Source organism: Alligator mississippiensis, chromosome 1 (assembly GCF_030867095.1).
Source record: "Alligator mississippiensis isolate rAllMis1 chromosome 1, rAllMis1, whole genome shotgun sequence".
NCBI lineage: Eukaryota > Metazoa > Chordata > Crocodylia > Alligatoridae > Alligator > Alligator mississippiensis.
Window position 1 is genome coordinate 309,377,847 of NC_081824.1, and position 24,955 is coordinate 309,402,801.

General features: G+C 39.2%; 1 protein-coding gene across 11 annotated transcripts in view; it reads left to right on the forward strand.

The window, feature by feature from the left end:
• Nucleotides 1–24,955, forward strand: part of DMD (dystrophin) — a 2,172,325-nt gene that overhangs the window by 778,655 nt on the left and 1,368,715 nt on the right. For 10 of the 11 annotated variants that reach the window (XM_059720816.1, XM_059720817.1, XM_019486279.2 and 7 more), the window contains one exon: nt 10,647–10,822. In XM_059720816.1, coding sequence (XP_059576799.1) covers nt 10,647–10,822 — 176 coding nt within the window. Of the gene's footprint in view, nt 1–10,646; nt 10,823–11,874; nt 12,007–24,955 lie in introns of all 11 variants that reach the window. The other variant, XM_059720821.1, reaches the window with a different exon arrangement.

Consider the following 24,955-nt stretch of genomic DNA (forward strand, 5'->3'; position numbering starts at 1 on the left):
GCTAGATGGTAGTACTGCGGAGCAGTAACCTGGGGGTTATAGTAGTCCATAAACTGAATACAAGTCAGTGGTATGCTCTTGCTGCAAAAAAGGTCAACAGTATACGGGTTTTGTGTCAAGAGGAGTGTCACTTGCAAATCAAGGAAAGTTGGTTCTTCTGCCCTATTTAGCACTAATGAGGCTTCAGTTGAAGGACTGTGTGCACTGCATTTCTGTTAGTGCGCCCTTGGTGTAGGCTTTCCTAATGGGTAGCTAAAAACCAACAGATGTCAGTTGTTACTCTTCAGAAAACATCTTCTCAATGTCTTCAGATGTAAAGAGACAATATTGTCCTTTCAGACTTGGTTTCCTTTTCAGGAGGTTATTTTTAAAGCTGTATACATCTTAGGGGAAAAGGTTGTGAGATAAAAATTTGATTCTGTAAAAGCTAATGTCTTCCTAGTTGTGGTGGATAAATGAACTGTTCCAGTTTCATTAAAACATGAGTCATGAACATTGACCTTTCAACTTTGAGCACACTACTTTGTGAGCTCTGCCAAACTGCTATCCAGAGGCCAGAGTGAACTGTACTCTGTTCTTCACACCCATTCAGTCCTTAGCTGGCATGTTGTATATGTCATTGAGGATCCCAGTTCCAGTAATGGATTTTATTATTCACAAAATTATGTATTGGGTGCTGGAGTGGGATCATCATTGTCATTTGTATAGGCTGCTGAACATTCTTCAGATAATCATGAGGTTTGGTCTTGCTCTGGACAGGCTTTTAACTGGTGAGCCTCTATCTCATTACTAGTGCTCTGAGCCATTCAATTCCATTATTTTCATTCATTTGACAGATATGTGAAAGGGGAGAGAGACATGTCTGTATGATATTGAAATCTCCAGTCCTTGGTCTACTGTCCTACTGCATAACCACATGTAGGAAAAAAAGTTAAAGAGATTTTACCAGAAGAGGCATTAGAATTTTGAATTCCAGATAATCATCTATTTTATAATTCAGATAAAGATAAGTGACTGTGCAAGTCTTGAATGGAATAATACATGGAAAAAAATCATTTTTTCCCCAGAAAATGAAACACTCAAAAGGAAGCAAATCCAAAGCTGTATATAAAAAAGGAAATTACTAAAGTAGAGCTACAATAACTATTGCAGACCTTTTCCCCAGAGACTGCACAGGTTGTTATGGTTCACTATATAAGTGTTAGTATAGAAAGCCAACACCACCACCTTTGCTGTAGCTGCCACTGCTATGTTTAGTGTCACTAGAACACTATCCATCAAAAACAAGACACAGTGTTATAGCAGATTTCTAGGTGGTAAAAATTTATTGTAGGTTTAAACAAAATAGCTCTCACTCAGTGCCTGCTTCTCTAACTTGACTACTGCTACTCACATGTTAAAAAGAAAAAAAATGATTTGGTATGTCATCTTCAAAATATTGTGTACAAAAAGATCTATTAAGGCAAAGAGCTATGGATTGGGGTTGGCAATGGATCAATTCAAAAAGTATGGACCTAATCTTTCTCAGTTTTTTGTGGGTAGTAGATGTGAGCATTTGGTTCCAGTCCAAATTTATCATTTAGAAATGGAATTTCACTTGGTCTTCAGGTGAATGTACAATCGTTGATGATTTGTAGAATTGTGGTTTTTGGGGGGTCTTTGCTTTTCTGCTTTTTTGCTTTTTACTCTGGTTACCTGTTTGCATATAACCAGCTGCTGTTTAGGGTTTTGATTCATATTGTGGTCCTAATATGGTGAAGATGATAATGTGCAGCTATTAGGCTTAGTGTAAGTGTAACCACAAAGAATAAAAACGTATCAAAGAAAACACATCCAAGGCATACCCAAGACATGTGCCCTCAATAATGTAGTATAAAATACTTTTCTATTGCCACTGCTCATAGTATCATCATTTATTTTGCAGCCAAAAGACATCAATTTTAAATACTTTCAGTCGAATAATATTCACAGGCATTAAGACTGAGGTATAGAAGCGAGTCTAAAGGAGTTAAGTACACACTTCCATTGAATTTCAATAAAGAATGGAAGTCGAGCTCCTTTTATCTTCTTTAGACACTATCAGTCTAAATTCATTGCTCCCAAGGATAGGAATTTCCTATCCCAACTGAACTCTGATTCATTGAAGGATCTCTGAATGAATCGTAGTCTGTTCATGAAGAGATGATTTTTTTTTGGTTGAAAGCATCACTTGAGCTTTGTGAACAGCCTTAATAATATCCATTATATTTAAAATCATACACCTTGCCTGCTTTCTGTCATTTACATTATAATCCTGTCTAGTAATCTGTGTTATTCTCTTGTGACTTGAAAGTAAACTTGAAAATGGTGTCCTGTACTTTAGGTAGTGATTTTTTTGCTTAGTCCCCCTCCCTCTCCTCCCCTCCCCCCCCCCCCCCAAAAAAAAAAAAGTTCTTCAAGGTTACCCTGGGCAGCTGGGTAATCAGACATTCCACAACCTGATTAACCAACATAAGAGTGTGGGATTTTAAAAAAAAGTAGTTTAGTAAAAAACAAAACCCCCTTTCTAATTCTACTTTATCTTATGATTAAGGTACACTGCAGGAAAAAATATCTCAACTATTATTGTTGTTTGAATTTTGAAAAACAGGATCCTTATATGCTGATCTCATTCATAAGCATTTTGAAAACACAGAATTTGATATATTTGTCAGTTTTGTGTTTGTGTTTTGTTTTTCTTGTGGAGAAAGTATGAACTCTCATTCTTCATGGATTGAAAAACTTGCATGAACACCTTTTCTTCTGAAAGTCATAAGCATTTTGAGAGCCTTGAGAGCTGATCATTTTCCTAATCCTTGCTGTTCAAAGATATAGTTGTGTTTAATACCCTGGTATTGCACTATTTTAATAAACTGTACCTTTAACAGTGAAGTTACAAGGCTCTGTATTGATTCTTTCCACTCCTTAGTCTGTGGTTTCATATGTGTTAATCCTTGCTCATTAACTCATTATCATAGCAGCCAGCTACTGTGTTACACAATAGTCCCTGAGTGAATCATGATTGATTGCATAACACAGTAGCTAGCTAGGATAAGGAGTTAATGAGCAAGGATTAACACCTCCAAACCACAGACTAATGAGAGGAAATAATCAATAAAGAGCTGGGATTGCCTTCAAACTTCACTGTTAAAGATACAGAAGCCCTGGTTTGAACTAATGAATGCTGGAGATCGACTCTTAGGACTGAATACTCCACCCCCCGCCCCCCAATGAACTGCTCCCAGAGCCCTATTCATCATGGCATTGAATTAATCAAAACTCATCAATGGACTCTCAAGACTGCACATACAGACGTGACCACTGGAGCTGACAGCTTCCATCCAGCAGCCACCAAGGGGGTTGTCCCATGAGGTCAGTAACCCCTGGGTTGGGTAAGCCCAAGACCTGGGGAATCACCAAAGTCTGCCAGAGAGGGATAAAAGGCAGTGAAGAATTGCACCCAGTGGTTCCCTCTTTGACCTGACCAGCACCCTACCAGTCCAGCCAGAAGGACCAGCCAGTAACCCCCTTCTGAAGCAACATTGCACTGAAAGAAGCCTTTACTAGCCATCAACAGTGCTTGGGGATCAGTATATCTTGACACCGGTGCTTAGTTTCATACTAGCTACTATGAATGTGTGTGTGTTTGAGGGGATCAGCCTCAAGGTTTAAGATCTGACTTTTTCTTCCATCCAATAAACTAGAATTTTATGATGATCCTGTGAATTGGTCCTTTGTAGCCAACATCGTAGTTACAGCAGCTAGCAGTCCTGCAGCTTTCACCCTGCTGTGCCTTAACACGCACACAGTGTCGCCCATGTCACAAGTTTTGCTTGTCCGCAGCTTGAGGTACAGTTTCCCCCAAACCCCTGCACCTATCTATCTCCTTGACACTTGGCAGACTTTGTGGCTTCATCAGGGTCTAGCATGCCTGCAGTTTTGACCCACATGTGGCGTAACACATACACGTGACATGAGTTTTGCTTTCAAGACTTTGGGGTGCAGTTTCCCCAAACCCCCTATACCTATCTCCTTGAAGCTTGGTAAACTTCATGCCCTTAGAAGGGGCTACCATTTCTGCAAGTTTCATCAAAATCAGGCCAGAAAAGACAAAGTTATAGGCTGTTTCAACCTTCCCCATTGTAGCCTATGGGCAAAATGTCAAAACAGGGTTGAAACAGTGAAACGTTTCAAATTGCCTTGTTTTGTTTCAAGGCTGTTTCAACCATATTGGTTGAAAACCAATCATCAACCATCAAAACGAGTCAAAACAGCATCAAAACAAAACTGGCGATGAAATTTCGCACAACCCTCCTGCTCAGGGTATGGGACCAGAGCAGCTACTTATTTGTCCTCAACTTTCCTATCAAGCAAATACTAACATACAATATTTTTGGACCACAAAATAAGACACAGAGCTTATTGTGAGAAGACTGAATAAAGAAAAAAAATGTTTTTAGAGTCACAACTGAAAGCTGACTATATGGAGCAGCTCACTAGCCCTCAGCTAGCTACTTTAGGAAAAACCAGAGCTCTAATCCTCTCACAACTGCTGCTGAATTAGCAGCAGGTTTTATCTGAGCAGTTTTGCAGCATCTGAGAGACAGTTAAAACTGGACCCTGTACCTCTATAATGCTGAACAGAGAGAAGGGAGAAATTGGAGCCCTTTGCAGCTGTTATAACATCTCTATGCTTCCATTCTGATGTAACAATCAGCTTTCCCACTTAAGACATGCACCCAAGTTTTGGAGTGCTAATTTTTTTAAGGAAAAGTGAATGTGGTATTCAATTAAATCCAATAAGATCCTTCAGAGATTCTTATTAAGAATTAGATGACAGTAAATGTAATTGTGTCCTGCCTTGCATTATTATTATTTTAAAATATTATGCAATATCCCCATATGAAGTTCTTCAGTTAAGATGAGTAATCTCTGTGGTGTCAGGTGCTAGACAAATATATGATTAGATGCAGTCTCTGTCATGATGCGTTAATATTATAGAACTTAATTTTTCATATACTCACTATGTTCTCTCTTATATGCAGTGTGATATGATCTTAAATAGGCTTAATTGTTGTGTTGTGTTAGAAGTCCCTTCTAGGCAGCTGGCTTTGACAATAGGGGTATAATTTTCAAAATTATGAACATGATTTAGGAACCTAGGCTGTGTGTAGATGAAACAAGATGCATGTGTTTATGATTCTTTAAAATGGACTAAATGCTTTTGCACCACTTAAATGTTGTCAGTGTTTGCACACCTTGGTGGTGTATTGCACGTTAATTCCAGCCGCTGTAGGAAATTCAGCAGCATAATGTGCCTTAAATGACCAGGGGCACAGCAAACTAAAACTCCTTCGAGGAGTTTTAGTTTGCTATCCCTACAGTTGTAGAGCAAAGCACCAGGCTCTATACAGCTCCATGGCTCTGCACGAAGCCCTGTAGGCAGCCTGGCAGCAGCCCAGGAAAGCAGATTCTGTTCAAGAAAAGCAGCGAGTCTGATCTCCCCCACATCGCCCTCCGCCCAGAGCCTGCCTGCCTGCCTGAGCTTCACAGGGGCCTGGTGCTTCCCTCCACTGATGCAATGCCCCCTGGGACTGCCTGAGCTGGGTGCATGCAGGCAGGCCCACCTGGTGGGGGGGCTGCCGCTGCTGTGGAGGGAAGCATCAACCCCACCCCCGCAGCCCAGGGACCACTTCACCCACCAGCAGCTCACCCTCCCCTCCCCACCAGAGAGGCAGGTAAGTCAGCAAGGTGTGTACATTAGAGGTGTGCGAAATGGGCCCTATTCAATTTGGATTCAGCCCAAATTGGGGGCAGTAATTTGGTTTGTTGATTTCAGATCACTGTCCCTGTTTCGCTTTGGCCGAGTCTGAATCTGAAGATTCGATGCTGATTTGGAGAATCAGCAATTCGGACATAGATACAGCTTTAAATGTTTTTTTCTATGTACCTCAAGATACCAGGTATGGCTTGTGAATGCTGCAATGCTGGGGTGGATGGAGTGTCCCACAGGAGTGTGTGTGTGGGGTGGGGGGAAGGGGCGGCATGTGGTTAGTGGCAAACCCGGAAGTGGATTGGAAATAGTTCCAGTCCACTTCTGGGTCCACCAGGGAACACATGGGAGGGTTCCCCATGCCCCCCCCCCCCAGTTTGGGGATCAGCCATAGGGGGAGGAACCCCGACTGCCCCCCCAGACCCAGGAGGCACCAGTCGCCGAGTCAGGGAGGCATTGGGGGGGGGCACATGCTCTCTGACAGACCCAGAAGTGGACCAGAAGTGCTTCTGATCCACTTTTGGGTCTGCTGCTGACAGTGCTGGGGAGCCCCCTGCACTTCTGTGCGATGCTCCATCTGCCCCACCATCACAGGATTCATGAGCCGCATGCTAAAAACATTTAAGGCTGTCTCTAAGTCCAAATCATCGAATCTTTCCAAATCCATTCGGATGGTTCCTTTTCGATTTGGAGAGATTAAAGGGCCCTCTGATTTCATTCAGATTCAGAGATTTGGCCACTGAATCAGGCCAAATCTCTGCCGAATCAAATCGGGGACTGAAGCTTCGCGCAGCCCTGGTGTGCACGACATGGGGGTTTAATCAGCCCTAAATTGAACCAGTGTTTTTTAAAATGCAATATGTCAATTTAGGGCCCTCGTTTCATCTACACATACCCCTAAATGTCACTGATTTTTTACTGAGAGTTGTAAGTGTTTAGCAAGCATCACCTGAACTCTCCATTATCTCCATTTACATTTTAACAAATAGAAAAGCTGTTCAAGCACTAAAATTTTGAAGGTGGAGGCAATCTAGTTATCTCTTGTAATATATTCTTAAGAATAATGTGAAATGCAGAATTCATGCTGAGATGCTTTCAAGAATTTTATGTTATAGCAGCAATAAGAGCCCATGGTATTATGTGGAGATTTTTTAGGTTTAAGTTTTCTTTATTTCCTTCTCAGTAGCAATCTAAAAGTCTGACTTACATAGCTTGAGATTAAGGGATTTATAGGCCTCACATTTATAGAACTCAGAGTTCAACTTTGATTCTCCCCTTTGTGTACCACAAAGTACATTTGAAAATGAAGTCCTCAAAAATTCCATAAAAATATACAGGTTAGTAGTTAATGTATAACAGTGTAATGCTTCCTGTGACATGGCAGTTATTTTTATTTTCTATTTAAAGGCTAATTTTTTATCAAATTCATACCAAAAGCAAACAGAATTGGCATAAAAAGTATCTTCGTTATTGTTCTATGTATAGAGATCTTAGTTTTGAAAAGGAGGATGTCTAAGAAGTTGCTGGTTTACAAAAAACACTGAATGCTAGTTTTCTGAAAATCATGTCCCAGATAATGTGTCTTAATTTGAGCATCCACAATCACAGGCCACATGCGAAAATTTAAGTATGTTAGATCAAACGTACAGTAGTATGTAATTTGTTCTCATCAGTGACTTGAAAATGCACACTGAATTTATAACCCTGTGCATTTTCCTATAGCCATGTCTTGTCAGCAGAGGCATAGCTAACTCCTTTAGCAAAGATGGCAGGTTGGAGGGGGACGTGATTATGTAGCCCACTGGAAAGTGTTGAGGTGGGGAGAGGGCAGACAACCTGTCCCCGCTCTCTGTACTTAAGTGCAAGCTGTGGCAGCTGCTTTGGCAGTTTTGGTTTGGGCTGCTGCCACTGAGGGACTGGCTTAGTACACATCAGCTGCAGCAGCAGTCCCATGGTATGTGCTCCCTAGGAGCTGCTCCTGGGGCCCTGCTCAGTCCCCCTACCCATACAGATACAATACAGGATACTCCTGCTATGCAAAAAAAATTCTGGGATAGGGCGTGATTCTGGTGCTCCCTTTAAGATGGCATCCTGGGTTGATGTTTTGCTTGTCCCCCACAATTTAGGCTACTAGTCATAGAGCTAGACCAATACTTCCCAATGTGTAAAGGGAATCCTGGAACCCTTAATTGTCTTTTTGAGCTGTACCTTTCTTTACTTAAATAGTTTTATCCAACTCTAGTTTTAAAAAGTTTTTTCTCATTAAGCCTAAAATTCCTAATGTTTTATCTGTAGCCAAAATAATTTGTGGTTATTCAGAGAGGGACATTTCTGAATGTAGGATACTATTTTCCTGAGTCTTTCATGTATGGAAGAATTTTCTAAAATAGTTTTTCCCCAAAGCATTAATTCAAGAATGGATAGGTCCAGAATCTTTGAGTTAGCCTTCTTAATATTCTCATTCTCCAGAAGTACTTCTTAGGATTAGTTTTTAAATGGAGCACAGATAATTGTAGAATTATTCCTCTCCAAACTGAGAGCTGTCATGAAATTGGTAGATTGTTGTTGTTGTTGTTTGTCTTGGAGAACAACGTGTACCACTGCTGCCTATATTTCTGTTGATTCATCTAGGTTCCATTAGCCAAGCAGATGCTGAACAGAAAAGATTTGCACAAGTGTCTAAAAGGGCAACATTTGAAGCCCTTTGAGATAGTAAAGGTTAACAAAATAGTGTGTTTCTAGGGAATTTTGATTTTTGTGATAAATGGCAAGTGAATAAAAAAAATAACTATCAAATGCAAGGTAGAATTTTCAGGGTGATAATAGAGAGACTTTTATGTCTAAATTAATCAAAATGTCAGCTTTTTTTCTATTTACCAGTTGATCCTGATATCTACATTTGTATTGTTTATTTCTGTGTTTGTTTAATAAAATGGACAGTTTTCAGCTGTTCACATTGTTCTCTTTCACCATTTGTTATTTGTCATGTGTTTAGTTATGTGGTATTATATTTACTTCCCTGATTAGATGAACAACTTTTCTTACAGGCACATAATGAATAGCAAATGGAAGAAAGCAAATAGCAATAATGAACCGTCTCAGTCATCCTTGTATATCTTTGTTCTAATGGGAAAGTGGGTATTCCTATGAAACTCAGTCGTTACCAGACACTCAGGCAAACAAAATCTTGTTTGCTCAAATATTCATAAATAGCGAATAAAAACAAATAAATAAAGTGAAGCCAAACTGCTGTTCAGAACTCAAAGAGCACACTTATTTTTAAAAAGCAGTCAGTGCAGTGTGGCTTGGCATTAGAAAAAAAAATCATTTATATTTTTAAATGAATATACTTAATCTTAGAATCACTAAGACAAACAATATGATCCTCTGCAGTTCCATTTTCTAGTCACTTTTACATAGGACAACTGAACTTCAAACTCCAATATAATTAAATATGTAGAAGGTATTTCACATAATACTTTTTCAAACAAGGATTTGTCAGATACTTTGGACAATGTAAATCAAATGATAATGAGTACATGGAATAATTTAGTAGGCAAAGACAATTAAAAGAAAGTATTCAGCACATCAGTTTAATAAACACTTAGATGTAGGCAAACCAGGGGATCAAGAGTGGACAACTCAGAAAGGTGGGATCAAGATAAACTAAATATATGATTGGGCATGTTGCTCCAGATGCCCTTTTCTTAGTTTTCAAGTGTGCATGGAGAATTAATGCATGGATGTCTGTGCCTTGTGCATTTCAAGTTCTCAGAAGGGAGAATTACGTACCACCTTGTACTGTTATTGCAACTGTGATCAGAATTGCTAAATATATATATCGTGTCCTGTTCTAAGGTCTTAGTTAAGTCAGGATAGATTTATGACAAACCCTCATTGCTATGGATAGCTCTTGGCTTTCTGCCAGTGCTTATGTTTAAGTACTTATGAGATTAATGATACATTTTTTTATACAAGTCTTTTTACATCTTGATTCACTTGGCTGAGTGCGGGAGGTAAATTTTAATGCCAAGTAACAAAGAAACTACTTGAAAGGGCTGTCACATAACTTACATTTTTACAAATTGTTATTGACTTGGAATGTTGAGTTAGATCAACCTGTTTTCCTGCTAGTATATCATAGCTATGCACAGAAAGTCATACCTGCTTTGTGTTCATACAAAGACATTTGCACTTGCTGGTATTGTCCAAGTAGAAAAATTATGTTATTTTACTAGACCTATAATGTCACATACTGTAATACCCATAAACTCTGTGTCTTTCATGGATATCATGCAACCTAGTTTATGTAAAACTTGGTATCCCTTTTGGGGTTCAGAAAATACAAATATCTTGTATACACTTTTTGCGTTTTCATAATCATCAGGTAAATCTGTGATTCAAAATATGTGAATCTTTTTTTTTTCTCCTACTGAACTAAAGGACACTAAAATAGTTCATAATGTTTAACCAAGGTTGCCTGTTTTTGCTGCAACATTTACATGGGACAAAAGGAAAGGTACCTTTTTCATTTATCTGGTTTTGTTCACTGCCCTACTTAATTAAGGTCACTCAAGTCAAAATGCACAGTACTTGCATTTTCACTGAAGACAAATGACGAGAGATTTATGTGAATGAGAAAACAATTACCATTTTAAACTTTGGCTCTTCTCATTGGTATGCAATTGTGGTAGGAAACTTTGGAGCTGATTATAATGTTCTAATTAGTCTCTGGAGAATTCATGTGGTCAATCAACTGTTCATTAGTCTGTCAACTTCCTGCAAAGTCTTTTTTTTTTCCTTGCATGTTCTCTAATATAGAAATAGAAATGATATATGTTAATGTATTTTCCAGATATTGCAACTGCCTATCCAGATAAGAAGTCAATCTTAATGTATGTTACATCACTCTTCCAAGTTCTACCCCAACAAGTCACCATTGAAGCCATCAGAGAGGTGGAAACATTGCCCCGGCAATCAAAGGTCACTAGAGAAGAGCATATACATCATCAACAACGCTTCTCTCAACAAGTGAGTTTTTTTTCACTTTTCTGCAGTCAAATGTGTTCATTCATTTTTGTGCTCTAAGATACTATTTTAAGTAGCCAAATAGAAGGAGAAAATGAACAGGCATATTTGAACGGACATCCAATATAGGTGTCTACATGAACTCTATTGTATATTGCTATGTATGGTGTATTGAGCTGTTTTCAAAGAAACAATTCAGCAAGTAGTAGCTGTGTACTTTTAGTCTAGTCAAACATTTCATCCTAACAAGCATGTCTCTTTTTTTAAGGAACAGCATAAAAGGAGGGACATTGACATTTTTATTAAAAAACATTCATTTGTTCATTTAAACTATGGTGTCCTTCTAATACACTAATCTAGAGTGTGTTTTCTTCAAATTAAAAAAGAAATAACATAGATGCATGGAAGCTTTCTTGTTTTGTTGGATAGCTCTTGTTTCTTCTGCTTATTCATTGTATGTTTCCATTTGCCAATATTTTTCGTTTAACTCTCCTCACTCAGAGTTTGTTCTTCAAGAGCAGCAAAATTACACAGGAGCATTTTTTTGTGTGCCTGCTACATCAGTGATGCTTCTGCATCTGCCACACTCTGCCAGGGCTAGAGACCCTTAGGCCTAATTTACTCACTCTACTCACTTAACGCTGTTCTTCTTATGGGAGACTTGGGCCTTTTCAGGACTGTCAACCTGATGAATAAATGGCTCCATTCATTCAGGAGTGGCTACTAAATTCTTTTGTTTTCGGTCTTTGCTGAATTATGTAGAGGGAGACACTTCGCTCACTATTGACATTATGCCAGGGCTAAATCCTAGCAATTTAAAGAAGATACTTTCTTTCTCCTGTGACAGGACATCAGATTAAATTAAAGCATTCACCACTTTCTGTCTAATTTTGGGGTAACTGTTGAATACCAGTACTGTTTCTATAAAATTAAGTTGATCTGATGGTGCCCACTCTTGCTGCTTTTCTTTTGTTCTTAAAAAGAAGGTTACTTACATATTCCATAGGCTTATCTATGTTATGTTTGCTTTTTTCCCCTTGATTTCTTCTTCATAGATCACAGTCAGTGTAACACAGGGTCATGTGCACACCCCTTCTCCTTCTAAGCCTCGCTTCAAAAGCTATGCATATACGCAAGCTGCTTATGTCATGTCCCCTGACCAAAAAAGGAGGCAGTTCCCTCCACAGGTCTGTCAACATTACAGTTTGTTCTGAAAATTATTCTAATATGCCTGTGCTTGCTGTGAAAAATGTCTTGCTTGTATCTTGGTCATCTACCTTTTCCAGTTTCATTAGGATCTGTCAAGTGGTGCCTTTCTTCTGTATGTGTCAGCCTAGCTGACAAAAATGTTGTGTTCATGTTCAACTGTTGAATAATAATCAAATACCAAACTGATGTTAAAAAGTAGCTAGTTTCCTTTTTGTACTCTATTTGAATTTCAAACATTAATAAATATAATTTATTTAAAAGTACAAACAGTACTGTATTAAATATAAGACATAAAAGATATTCTTGGCAGTCATAGCTTTGTATGGGTTTAGCTGGTTTGAGTAGAGGAAAACAGGCATCATTTGATATTTTTTTATGAGAAAATGCTGCATGATGATTTTCATCTAGCTCATTGAAAGGGAAGGAAGAAGAGAAACATTACACCGTAATACATTGTAATATTCTTTTATGAGCTGATTTAATTAAGACAATAACAGCTACCCTGCATAATTGTTAGTATCTCAGAAAGGCTTTTGCTCCAAAATCTATGTCAGGGTCTATGACCTTGTTAAATTTACTCAGTTTGAGGAACAGATAAGTTCAGGAATTTTTACAATAGGCACTTTCAGCATCCATGTTATTACCTAGTTAGTTCTGAAAAATGTAAGAACTATAGGGTCACGTAGGTTGCAGTGAAGTTGTATAATGTAGTATGATTTCCTATGATTACTTTTGGAAAAGAAAGCTGCCTCTATTTGAGTCAGCATAGCATTTTGAATTCTTTTGCCATTAATTCTGTCCAAATGAAAAATATATCCTTGAAAGCAATACATTTTTAATTCCTCTTGGTGTTTCTGAGTGTTTGTTTATGTTGACAGGTATTTTGCTGAATAATGACATCATTTACAGAGCTCATGAAAGAATTTTGTAGAAACTTGTATGTTCCTTTGCTACACATACAGTCTAGGGACAGAAATTACACACAAACTGATATAAGTGGTCAGAAACTGGTTCAGATCTGTAATACCACAGAAGTTCAGTGCACACAAACCACTTTCAAAGTATTCAAAACTGGTTTAAGATAAACCTGAATATATGTAGTATCAGATTTAACTGATTTATGTTAAATCATTTTATTAAAATATTTGTTCCAGATTCCCTCCGTATTCAAGTTTACTTACCCCAGCATCCCAGGATGCTTTGCACCCCTCCCACCCAATAAATATCCCCTCACAGGGTGGATAGGTTAACCTTGGGCCAAGCTCTCTGCTCCAGCCATTCAGGGAGGTATAATGTAGCACCTCCTGGCTTCGGCCTTGGGCCACTGCAGGCATGTGGCTGCATTTCTGGAATCAAAAGTGAATGTCTGTTCACTTCCTTATTGGTTCAATTTATATAGCCTAGACTAACCTGCAAAGATTGAACTGATTCAACCTTGGGCTTTTTGACTGTCTGTATGTAGCCCCAATGCCAAATGTATTACTGTAGTAATTAGTGCAGCAATTAAATAACATGTTTAATATTGCCATAGTTAATTTCTTCAACTTAAAAATTAAACTGATATTATATAGCAGGATAGAAAATAATGCTACATATTTCTTGTTCTGTTAGAATTGAATTTGCTTTTCATCTACATTTTTGGGATTGTGGGAATGATGCACTTTAAAATTTAAAAAAGCAGTTTACAAGAGTACCAACACTTGCACCTTTTACTCTGTGCTCCAATCTTTTGAAAAGATACAAGTTTGCTAGGATAAATGTGTGGTAAATCTGGGATTTGTTCTTCCTGGGTCAACACAATAATAATTCTAGTAATTGTATTAGTGCATAATGGCCTAAGTGGACCACTGGATGCTACAAGCCACATAATATTAGTAAATGAAAGGGTGTAATCCTGAGAGCCTTACAATACAAAAGATTAAAAAAAAATCAGGTAGATGAGATGGACAGGCAGGCTAGTATAATACCCACCAGTCTAACATGTATAATAACAGCTTGTGCCTGGGCTTAGTTATTATCAGAGAATGACACTCCTTTTGAAGTTATTCCAGATGATAAAAGAAAATAATAATATGTTAATATGAAAAGAATACATTTCCTACTAATTATTACTCCTGTATTCATCCCAGTAGATCTAGATTGTCAGATGGAGAATCAGGAATCCTGGCAGTAGATCACAATGATAGTTTATGCTACGTAGATCTAAAGAGGACATGCCATTTATCTACACCAATTTAAACTTTTTTTTTGCTGTTTTGGATTCCCATTGACTCTCAAACTCCTTTCCAAACTGGCTACAATCATTATCTTCTGATGAAGTAGGTAAACTAGATCTGTTGTTACCATATTGACCTTTTAATGGAAGCTGTATCTGTTGAAGATTGTCCTTAGATTGAAATCCATCTGCCAAGAATTTTCTCAGGTATCAGTGGGGGTGATATGGTAGAAGTTCCAATAAGCTTTTTTGGTTAAGCATCTGGAGCACCTACAAATGTACTGTAATAAGAATGGTTGCCTGTACATAAGTTTAGGGGTGGGGAGGATGTGTTTAATTAGAGTGGTTCTTCGAGAGCTGCTCTAATTAAAACACCACAGCTTCACATGTATTAAATGCCCCCATGCATTTAAACCAGTAGTTTATTAGTTTAAAAATGACTATGGGATGCCTTAACTAAAACTCATTCAATCAGCTTTAGTGTTCTAATTAGAATGCAGAACTGACTCAATTAATTGTGTCTGTTTCAACACATCCTAATTTGTTGGAGCATGTGTATAAGCATCCAATGCTTTCAACAGATTTCAGAACATTAGAGCCTCTCCCAAATGACTGCAATATACATCAACCAAAGATGGTAGAAAAAATACTGAACTATGGTCATAAGTAATAAGCTTCTGTCTTGTCAAGAAAGAAGGAAATTTATGTAAGGTATTTTATGGCAAATAAAGTTGAATGGACATCAACCGTATTTTTTAGCAGATTATAAAACACCACTGCTGAACCTATTCACCACTTCTTTTACTCAGGATCTCTGTTTATCACACCACTAGGAACCATCACAAAAACTGACTGCTAGGCACAGCCTAAAACAAGTACTCTTTCCTACCCTGACAATCCAAATTGACCCATAGTCATTTTTCTGGCAGCAAACCTCTTGGGTGGGTTTCACACCTGCCTCCCCTTCAACAAGCATCATTCCCAGGAACAGTAATGCAGCTTCTATGGATATTGGTCTTTGGCAGACCCAGTACTTTACTAGTTATGTCTGTCAGCATCGAGCACCCTTCTCACATCAGCCATGGGCAACAGTACTTGACTTTCACTTTTGGGGCCCTAAAGCTCACTCCTGTCACTAGATACTTCTTGTATATGGTATCTGTAAAGCTGTTGTCACTCTTTCTCACTTATCTCTTCTCCTTTTTCTTTTTTCAACTTATCTCTAGTTTCATCTCTCCTTACGATATTGTTCTTGACTTTTTTATCCTCCATTCTACTTTCCCAGTCTGAACCATCCTATTCTCCATAATACATTTTTTCCTTTCTGACTTTTTGCTCCATTTATCAGCCAGCTGTACACTAGCAAGGCTAACAATCCTCATTTCACTATATTAGCCTCATAACCTTGATTTCCTTTACTGTAACACATCTGCCAGATCCATGAAAAATCAGTTTCCCCAACATATTTTTGTAGAGTCCTTTTTGATGTCAGTTCTTCACAATAGCTTTTACTGCACCCAGCTTGAAAAGGCACGCCTTTTAAAATGCTAGTGAAGGCCACCTCCATTCCACTGCCCCCACTCCATCCCCCACCCCTCCAAAGGGCAAATGTTAGTTCTGTTTGCTTCCAAACTAATCTAGGACACTTAGCAAAAGGCACAATAGTGTGAATCCACCTCTGGCTTTTTGGATCTCTGTACCTAGCCTACATGTATTAGTTGAAAATTTTAGTTACTTATGAGCCAGTAAAAACTGCTTTCTTGTCTTGCTTCACAGCTGCTTGTTTGCCATTTCTGAAAGGCAGCTTCATTAGGAGTCCGTCTGGTTAATAAAAAAAGACCCTCAAATTTAATAGATACTTTTTTGAACCCCCTCTAAAGTGCTTTTGTTTTATTTCTATCAATCTGCTTTCTTGTTTTATCATTTCATGTCTCAGAACAAGAAGCATAATCTATAATTTCCTGTATACTTTTTTCCCCAGACATGCTTGTTCTTGCCCCAGGTCATAATTTTGAAATAGCACAGCCTTCCGGCTAATAAAAAAAATACCATTCTGCCTTCATTTAGCCCAAGACATACTACACGCATGTAAAGAGCCTAAAGATGTTATCTTGATGGGACTCAACTATGGAGAGATTGTAGCTTTTTAGAACTCAGAAAAACACTTGGTTTTATATTTATTAAAAGAAGTTGGGGGACCACGTTTTATAATAAGTATATTTAAGGAGGCTGTTGAAAATCTACATTTGATTTCAAAAGTCCATATGTGATCTTTACCTACTCTATTAAAGAATCCACAATTCAAAATCAAGCTCAACATGTTGAGATAATTTTATGGATGTTCATTCTTCTCTTATGAAGTTTTACTTTTGCTTTTCTCTTTGTTATACTTAAAAGTGTTGGCATGCAGGATTATTTTTCCCATTTTGACTGACAAGTTTTATTAAATTTTGAATTAAAATTATTTGAGATGAATAATTAAGTAGTAATGGAGAGAGCATTCTCTAGTAGTTAATGACTGGTTAGGAGACTTAAGATCCAGAGGCTTTACCTCAGGGCCTTAACCTAGTCACTCATTAACTACCAGGAAATTTCAGATACTGAGGTTGTTATTACTATTTTTCAAACGGAATAAAACATTTCCCCCCCTTAAATTTTTTGTCCTGACATTTATGTAGATTTTCTTGAATACAGTTATTGGATTTTTCCTGGCAGTTAATAAGTACAATAACTAGCTTGAAAGGCAAGACTTCAGTCTGAATATTTTTTAACATTTACAATACAAAGTGAGTTTACTTAGGTAGGATATATTATAGTGATAATTATGGATGGAAACCACTAAGGCCTCTGACAGATGTTCACTTTAAAACATGATGGAATCTAAATCTGATACCAGCAATCGCACCTCTTGCCATGCCATTTTGGGACCATATACTACAAGGGCGGGCAATTATTTCAGGCGGAGGGCTGCTTACTGAGTTTTGGCAAGTCATCGAAGGCTGGATGACAGGCAGCCCGGGGCATATAAATATTAATTTTCTAAAATTTTAGGGGCCCTGTGGGGCAGATAGAATGTCCTGGTGGGCCACATCTGGTCCATGGGCTGCATTTTGCCCATCCCTGGTATACTAAATCCCAACCATGCTTTACTTGCTGTTGCAAAATGAGTCTGGGATCATAAGCCTGGGACCACCCTGCACCAGCAAGATGAAACTGGGTTCCTACACTTGTTGCCAATTGCTCAAATCATGACCAAGAACTTATAAGGGAGGTAAGGTGCAAGGTCCTGCATTTATTCATTACATAAAACAAAAACATACAAAGACTTGCAATGAACATATTATTCACACAGACAAACATACTCTATGGAGATGTTATAGTTACCAGCTTGCTTATTTACTGTTGGCACTGGCCAGCCCAGGCTCATTGAGGATGATGGGAGCAGGGGTGAACAGATGCATCTGTGCTCCAGTGAAGGTGTGAAATCCCACTCTAGTATTGTTGAATCCTACTTTTATAGGAATTTTAAGTCTTTGTTCACAGTTGAGAAGTTGAGGTTCTTTCCAATTTGTACATCCTGATCCAGTTGTTGCTCTTCATCATTCTTTTGTTATCTCAGCTCGAGGTCACTCCTATCATAAACGTCATTCTTCCAGCCTTGAAACGTTGTGTAACTTGCAGGATATGCAGAATTCCTCTTTTACCCTGTCGCTTAGCTTTTCTACACTGTACCTGGTCACAGACTGGTTCTTCAGCCATCCATTAATCAGTTCATTTTCTGGTAACTTCCATATTCAGTGTCTTAGCAAACCTTCTCTTGCTTCCACAGGCACAATAAACATTCCATACACTCCTCATTCATTCAATCAATCATACTACTATCATTAACATACTATATAAAAAGTTCACAGATTGATTACATATATAAATGATTACATATAATAATTTGTATTTATAAATAAATAAATGATTATATGTAATCATTGTATATGATTACATATAATCATATATATACACCAGACATATTATTGTCAATATAATGCTGTTATTACATACTCTAAACATAACCTATTGTAATAACAAGCCATCTAAGCTAACATGTTCTGGCCTTGTGCTACATTTTACATATTGCTAGAATTAATCATAAAAAAAAACTTTATTCATTCACACACAACACACTCAGCTGATTGTCAGGCAGCTGATTGGGCTGGGGACCAAACTGATTTTTGGCCTCAGCCAACAATCAGCTACCTAGCCCCACACTGGTTTCCCTCCCACTTGCTGCCTGCTTCCCCCTGGGGCTTGCACACCCCATGCCTTCCACCCAACAATGCCTCTATCCCCTGGCACCTGCCCCCCATCATTTCCCCCCTGCTGCCCACCCCTTTTCAGTGTCTGTGCCTCCCCAACTTGCACCTCTCCATACCTTTGACCCCTGGCACCCACCTCTTCCTGTGATGCCTGCACCTCCTGACACCTGTGCCCCCTATGCCTGGCTGCCCTCCTTGGCCACCCTTGGAACCTGCCCTGTGTACTGCCTCCACCTCCCCCCTGCCCAGCTTCCCTTCCCATTGCAGCTGGAGCATGGACAGGGAACACATATTGCCTCCATCCCCTGCTCACACATGCAAAAGGAGTTTCAGGGTCATTAGCTCTGGCTCCAGGGCCACAGCTGCCACCATCACCACCACTACTGATGCCATGGCTGCTGCCTGGCTTGGTGGGGGCCAGAGGCAGTATGTGCTCTGTGCTCTTTGCCCCAGACTAGAGTGGAGCCCACATCTGAGGTTAGAGGTGCAATGGGAAGATAAGCAGAAGTAAACATGTGAAATAACTGTGTCTAAGACACTGAGTGGGATAATAGATTTTTATATTGTTGCTCCATTTTGCATTGGTATTCATATGTGATTCAATGGCAATTTGACACATTCTGTAATATTGTTTCTGCATTCTTTTTTTTTCTGCCAAATCTTAGAATTTTTTACCTTCTAGGAAAAAAGTATTTTGCGATTTCTGATCCCTTCATGTATCTTTCTTGTACTTAGTGAAGTAGAAAGCTCTCTCAATTTCACTTGATTGTCTGTCAAATTATTATGAAGTCAGGCTACCCCTCAGTTTTCTGTCTGCTTCTTGCTTCTATTTTGTATTCTGGTGGCGTGTTAGCAGGTACTTTAACAGGAGGATGTCACAAAAAATGTTCCTGTGTCACAAAGTGTTTTCACAAGACAAGTGTGTAGGGAGATGTTTGCAGAGATCAGAGGTGAGACACTAAGAAATCTATTAATGACTTTCCCAATTTAACCAAAAATATTTTCATATAAATGTAAGTCTAAGACAGAAGACAGTATTCTTGCAAGATTTTTTTTTAAAGTACATTTTCTGTGGACACTTATATTTTTTACATCTGTCCTGTGTTAGTAAAGTACTTGTATGCAGTGTACCCACCAAGATACTGTCCCATTCGGTATAGGCCAGAGTTATCAGGCATTTCATATCCATAAAGTTACACAAATTGAATGACATTATTGAACAATTTTACTATTGGTTTTGTATGTCCCAAAGTAAGAAATAAGTAACATTTTCAAAATTGATTTAATTGGTTAAGTCATTCATGATTTCTAATGATGCCTAAAGAGGAGAAACAGTGACATTTCCAAGCAATGAAACTTCCATGCGGGGAACATTTAAGTAAATGTTTGTTCTGTTTCTTTGAGAGTTATGGCTAATTTAAAATGTGATTATAATTTACTTTCATTAAGCCATGACCCAAGGAAGATATACGATGAAAGATTAACTTAACAAGAAAGGAAATTTTAATGAAGGGTTTTCTCTAGAATAGGTCAAATTACTAAGCCAGTGGCATTCAACTAGTTCAGAGTGTTTTTTTTACAGGGGAAAAATTATAGCACATTACACTATCTCAGCAAGTGACTTTAACCTGATCTGTTGAATGACCCTGATATTCCAAATATATTCCTAACTCTTCCTTTCATTCTGCATACTTACTCCTTCTTGAATGTAGTGCTTTGAACTCTGAGGCTAGGGACAGACATTACAGATAAACTGTTTTAACTGATCAGAAACTGGTTTAAACCTGTAACAGAACAGATGTTCAGTGCACATAAACCAGTTTGAAAATGGCTGAAACCAGTTTGAGATAAACCTGGTTGAATGTAGTATCAGACTTAACTGGGGTCAAACCAGTTTATGCAATGTCTGTCCCACACCCCTTCCTGGTTTAAGATAAACCAGACTCCCCCAGCACCCTAACACGTTCTCTGGGCTGGGTGGGTCTCTCTGCTTCTCAACAGGGCTGGCCCTTCCCCTCTGCTCCCTGGCTGCAGCTCCAGCAGAGACTTGCAGGCACAGAGCAACTGCCTGGCTTCTCCCTCTCCTCTGCCTTATACAAACACAGAAGCATTAACTAGCAGACCACATGTTGGTGGTGATCTGTGCTGTGGGAGACAACAAAGGCAGACAGGTTTTTTGGAGCTAATCAACAGGCAGCTTAATGTTCTTTCTTGGAAAAGATACTTAAGAGGGGCCATTTAAGAAGAGCTCCATTAGTTAATGGAGAGAGGCTTTGTTTTCTTGATAGGTTGATAAACATTATCAATGGGCTGATAATGAGTTAGGGGTGATAAACATTCCCTTCTGGACTGCTCAGGAGTGGGGGGGAGGGGGAGGGGAGGAATAATAAAAGCATCCTGCATGGTCCTGGCCACTCCCTCCTTCAGCGCAGCACTATAGAAGGGAAGGGAGGGTTGCTCTAGTGCCCTCCAGATTCTGGCATGAGCCACTGCAGGCATGTGTCTGATTTTTTTTCAGTCCAGAGACAATGTCTGTGTGATTAGAAACCAGTTTAGCATAGCCAGGTTAGACTAACCTACAAAGATTGAATCAATTTAGGATCAAGCTTTTTGAATGTCTGTCCCTAACCTGAGTCATCCTGATGAATTAAACTTCAATTTTGATTTATGAATTTTAAGTAGAAATACAATAGGATTCAGTGACATGATAAAACTCCATTTACATTTTATAAATACTCTATTAGGGTTTGTGGGGGAGGAGGGGATTTTTATTGTGTGAATTACATCCCACATTTCCAACAATATAGTATTTCTAACTTAATGAGACAGCCTTTAAGAGAAAAGTGAAATTGCTTATTGGTTTTTAGGGTGGGATAAGAAGTTACAATTAGACCTTGTAAAAAGCACATTGAATATGAAGGATCACACTTGCATGCTCATTAAATGCTAAATGCTGTCTAGGGTACTTGTACGTGTGATGATTGTCACCATGTACGCATGACAAAAATTTACTTTGTATGGCTTAATAGCATCACACATTACATGTGCATGAGGTTTGGGGGTTTCAAATGAGTTTGCAATATTGCAAACTAAACCACATCCCCACGTAGCTTCGTTTGCAATATTGCTTCTTGTAACATTGCAACCTTTAATTTAGACAGCTCATCGGCCAACCTTGGGAAAGGCAGGCAGGCTCTGTTGAAAAAAAGGATCGGGCCCCTCACCTTTCTCCCTTCAGCAGGCGCCTGCTGGCCACAGGCACCTGCTGAAGTCAGAAATAGCTAGGGGCCCAATCCTTATTTTTGTTTTTTTGCTTTTGCAGAGCCTGCCCGCCTCTCCCAGGGCTAGGGGGTAAGCTGCCAATGGGTTGAGTGGCTCCTGAGTTGCAGAGGACCCTGGTCCTTCCCTCCCTGGCAGTAGCACTCCCCGGGGTTGGATGCTAATGGGCTGGGTGCTGTCCGAGCTTGGAGGCAGCACCCAGCCAAATCCAACTGTTCCTTGACCTGTGCAGGAAGCAGTGTCCGGCAGGCTTCCACTAGCAGCCCGCCCAGCCCTGGAGGGTGCCACCACTACACAGGGAAGGAATGGGCCCCCCGCAGCTCAGAATCCATTCAGCCCACTAGCAGCTCACCCCCTGGCCATGGGAGAAGGGGGCAGGCTCCACTGGAAAAAAAAGGATTGGGCCTTATCACCACTTCTGCCTTCAGCAGCCACCTGTTACTGGCAGGAGAGCTCAGGCCACCCAGGAATGGGCTGGCTTGCCCCTGGCGCAGCATGGAAAGGTGGCAGGGGGCAGCTGGGTTTGCTGGCAGGTAGAGAAGGAAGTGGGGATGGTGCATGAAGCACTGGAAGCCTGGGCAGGCTGGGGGAAGCATTGGATCAGGCACCTCCAAGCTGGGGCAGCACCCAGGCAGCTAGTAGCCTGCCTGGGCTTCCAGGTCCCTGTGCACTGTCCGCGCCACCTTCTTCTGCCACCAGCAAACCCAGCTGTCCTCCTGCCATCTTTCTGCACTGCTCCAGGAGCAAGCCAGCCTGTTCCTGGGTGGCCCCAGGTATCTTGCTGGCCTCAGGAGCCTGCTGAAGGCAGAAGCAGAGAAGGGGCTGATCCTTTTTCTCTGCAGAGCCTGCCCACCTCTCCTGCACCTGGGGGGCAAGCTGACAGCTGCATTGATGCAATATGCAATGATGTGTACACTGTGATGACATTAAGCTACACAGTGACATTTTCATCATGTGTCCATGGTAATAGTGTCACATGTACAAGCACCCTAACATTCCTTAAAGTTAGCAGGTGATAATTAAAATGTATAGGCACAACTTTAGACTCTGATCTTGAGAACTGATCAGATAAAATTAGTGTGAAGGAAGTAGATTAATGAGTGTAATATTTTATATTCATAATTTATATTTATATTTTGTGTAAACTCACTAGCCATTGTGCAGAGTTTGACTACTGAGCTGATTATATCCTGTTGTTTTAGCTGCCTAATTTTTTACTTGACCACACATTAAAACCAACAGGAAGGTTGCTTATGAAGAAAAAAAGATAATCCCTACCAGTGATTTTATGGAAAAGAGAATTATTAGATAGCATTACTGTTTCCAACTCCAAATAACAGCAGTTTTGCACTTGGAAAAAGTCTGAAGTGCAAAGCTGTTGTGTGAACCGAATAAAATTAGGTAAGATAATAGTAGAGCTTCCTTCAGATAAAAAAAAGTAAAGGAAGCTTATATTGTTTTTCTCACATTGTTTAAATCTGCATGATACTGTTTTTGGGAGATGTGTTCATTTCAAATTAATAAAAAGGGGGCACCGAAGTAGAATGCTACTTTTCATAGACAATAGTATCTTAGTACGAACATAACTAAGAAAGAATGAAAAAGCATTCAGCTATGGGTGTGAATGACAGTTTCACACAGCAGCTAATTTGCTGCTCTTCTAACTCACTGGTAACTTAGAGCTGTCTGAATTTTAAAATGGAACAGAGTGCTTTAGAATAGTAATATATGGCTTGCATGAAACAGTGATCGTATACTCCATTTAGATAGAGCACTTATAGAAAACATGAGTTCCTGACTTTTAAATATATTTGCACTACTATCTTTTCATCAAAAAAGAACATTTTTCTCATATGCTTAGACAAACATGAACTTAGTCATACCTAATGAATTTCAATGAACATTGATGAGCGCTGTTTGTAGAGAAGCATGACTTGAAAGAAAAGGTTTCTGGTATTCGGGATGAAATTAGTGGGAGTTAAATTGCTCAGAGATTGCCAAAGTTGGCAGTAGAACCAAGGAACAGTGGTTTTTTATAATGGTGTGTTCATTTCTAGGAATATGGAAATGATCTTTCCCCTCCTTCTCAAAATAGAAAGTTTATATGTTTGTGTAGACAGCGATATTATGGATTTTTCCCCTTTATTGCAAGTGCAGATATTGGCAGGCACAAAATATATGTCTCCCTCTACAAGCCGTACAATTTTTTGAGAAACAAGTTATTGTGACATCTCACATACACTATGTCCACCTCATTAATAATATTTGTTCGTAAAAACACCTGACTTAAATATTGGCTCTTTTCACCATAACATATTCAGATCATTACCCAATTTTCAGTTGTTCTCATCTCTTGGCAGTCATTCCATGATTTATTCATTTTCAGATCCATTTCAGAAGCCTAGCTCTTACAATTCTTCTTTAAAATGTACATCTTGTATCTCTGCCCTCATATGTTCCTACATATATCATTCCCCTTGAATATATTTCTTTTATATTTTGCTCTCTTCTCTTTATTTTTTGTATAATATTATACTACTATTAGCAGCCTCCCTACATTTCTGTTCTCTTTAAACTTCAGTCCCAAGATGCACCTCTTTGTCCTGTCTGTTGCTTAAAATCTGGGCATTAAGAACAAATGTAAGACCATAAGCAATACCATACTGAGTCAGACCAATGGTCCATCTAGCCCAATATCTGGTCTCTTAATAATGGCAGGAGTTAATGCGTTCACAGAATGGGGTACATCTAGCGCTCTTTCCCCTGTTCATTACCCTCTCTGACATCTACCATCTTTGGTTTAAAGGTGCCAGGGGAAATATCTATGAGTGTTCTGTTTAACAGCTATTAATGGGACAACCATCCATGAAATAATCTTGTCCCTTTTTTAATCTCGCCATGCTGTCTGCCTCTACAACCTGCCATGGCAATGAGTTCCACAAGTTCAGTATCCACAGTGTAAAAAAGTTGTGTCTCTTATTCATTTTAAACCTGTTTCCTACTAATTTCAGTGGCTGTCCCCTAGTTCTAGTGTACTGGAACTTTGTGAACAGCAGTTTGTTCTTTTTTCATTCCTTTCTCATTAACAGACCTCCACCATATCTCCTCTCAGCCTTCTCTTTC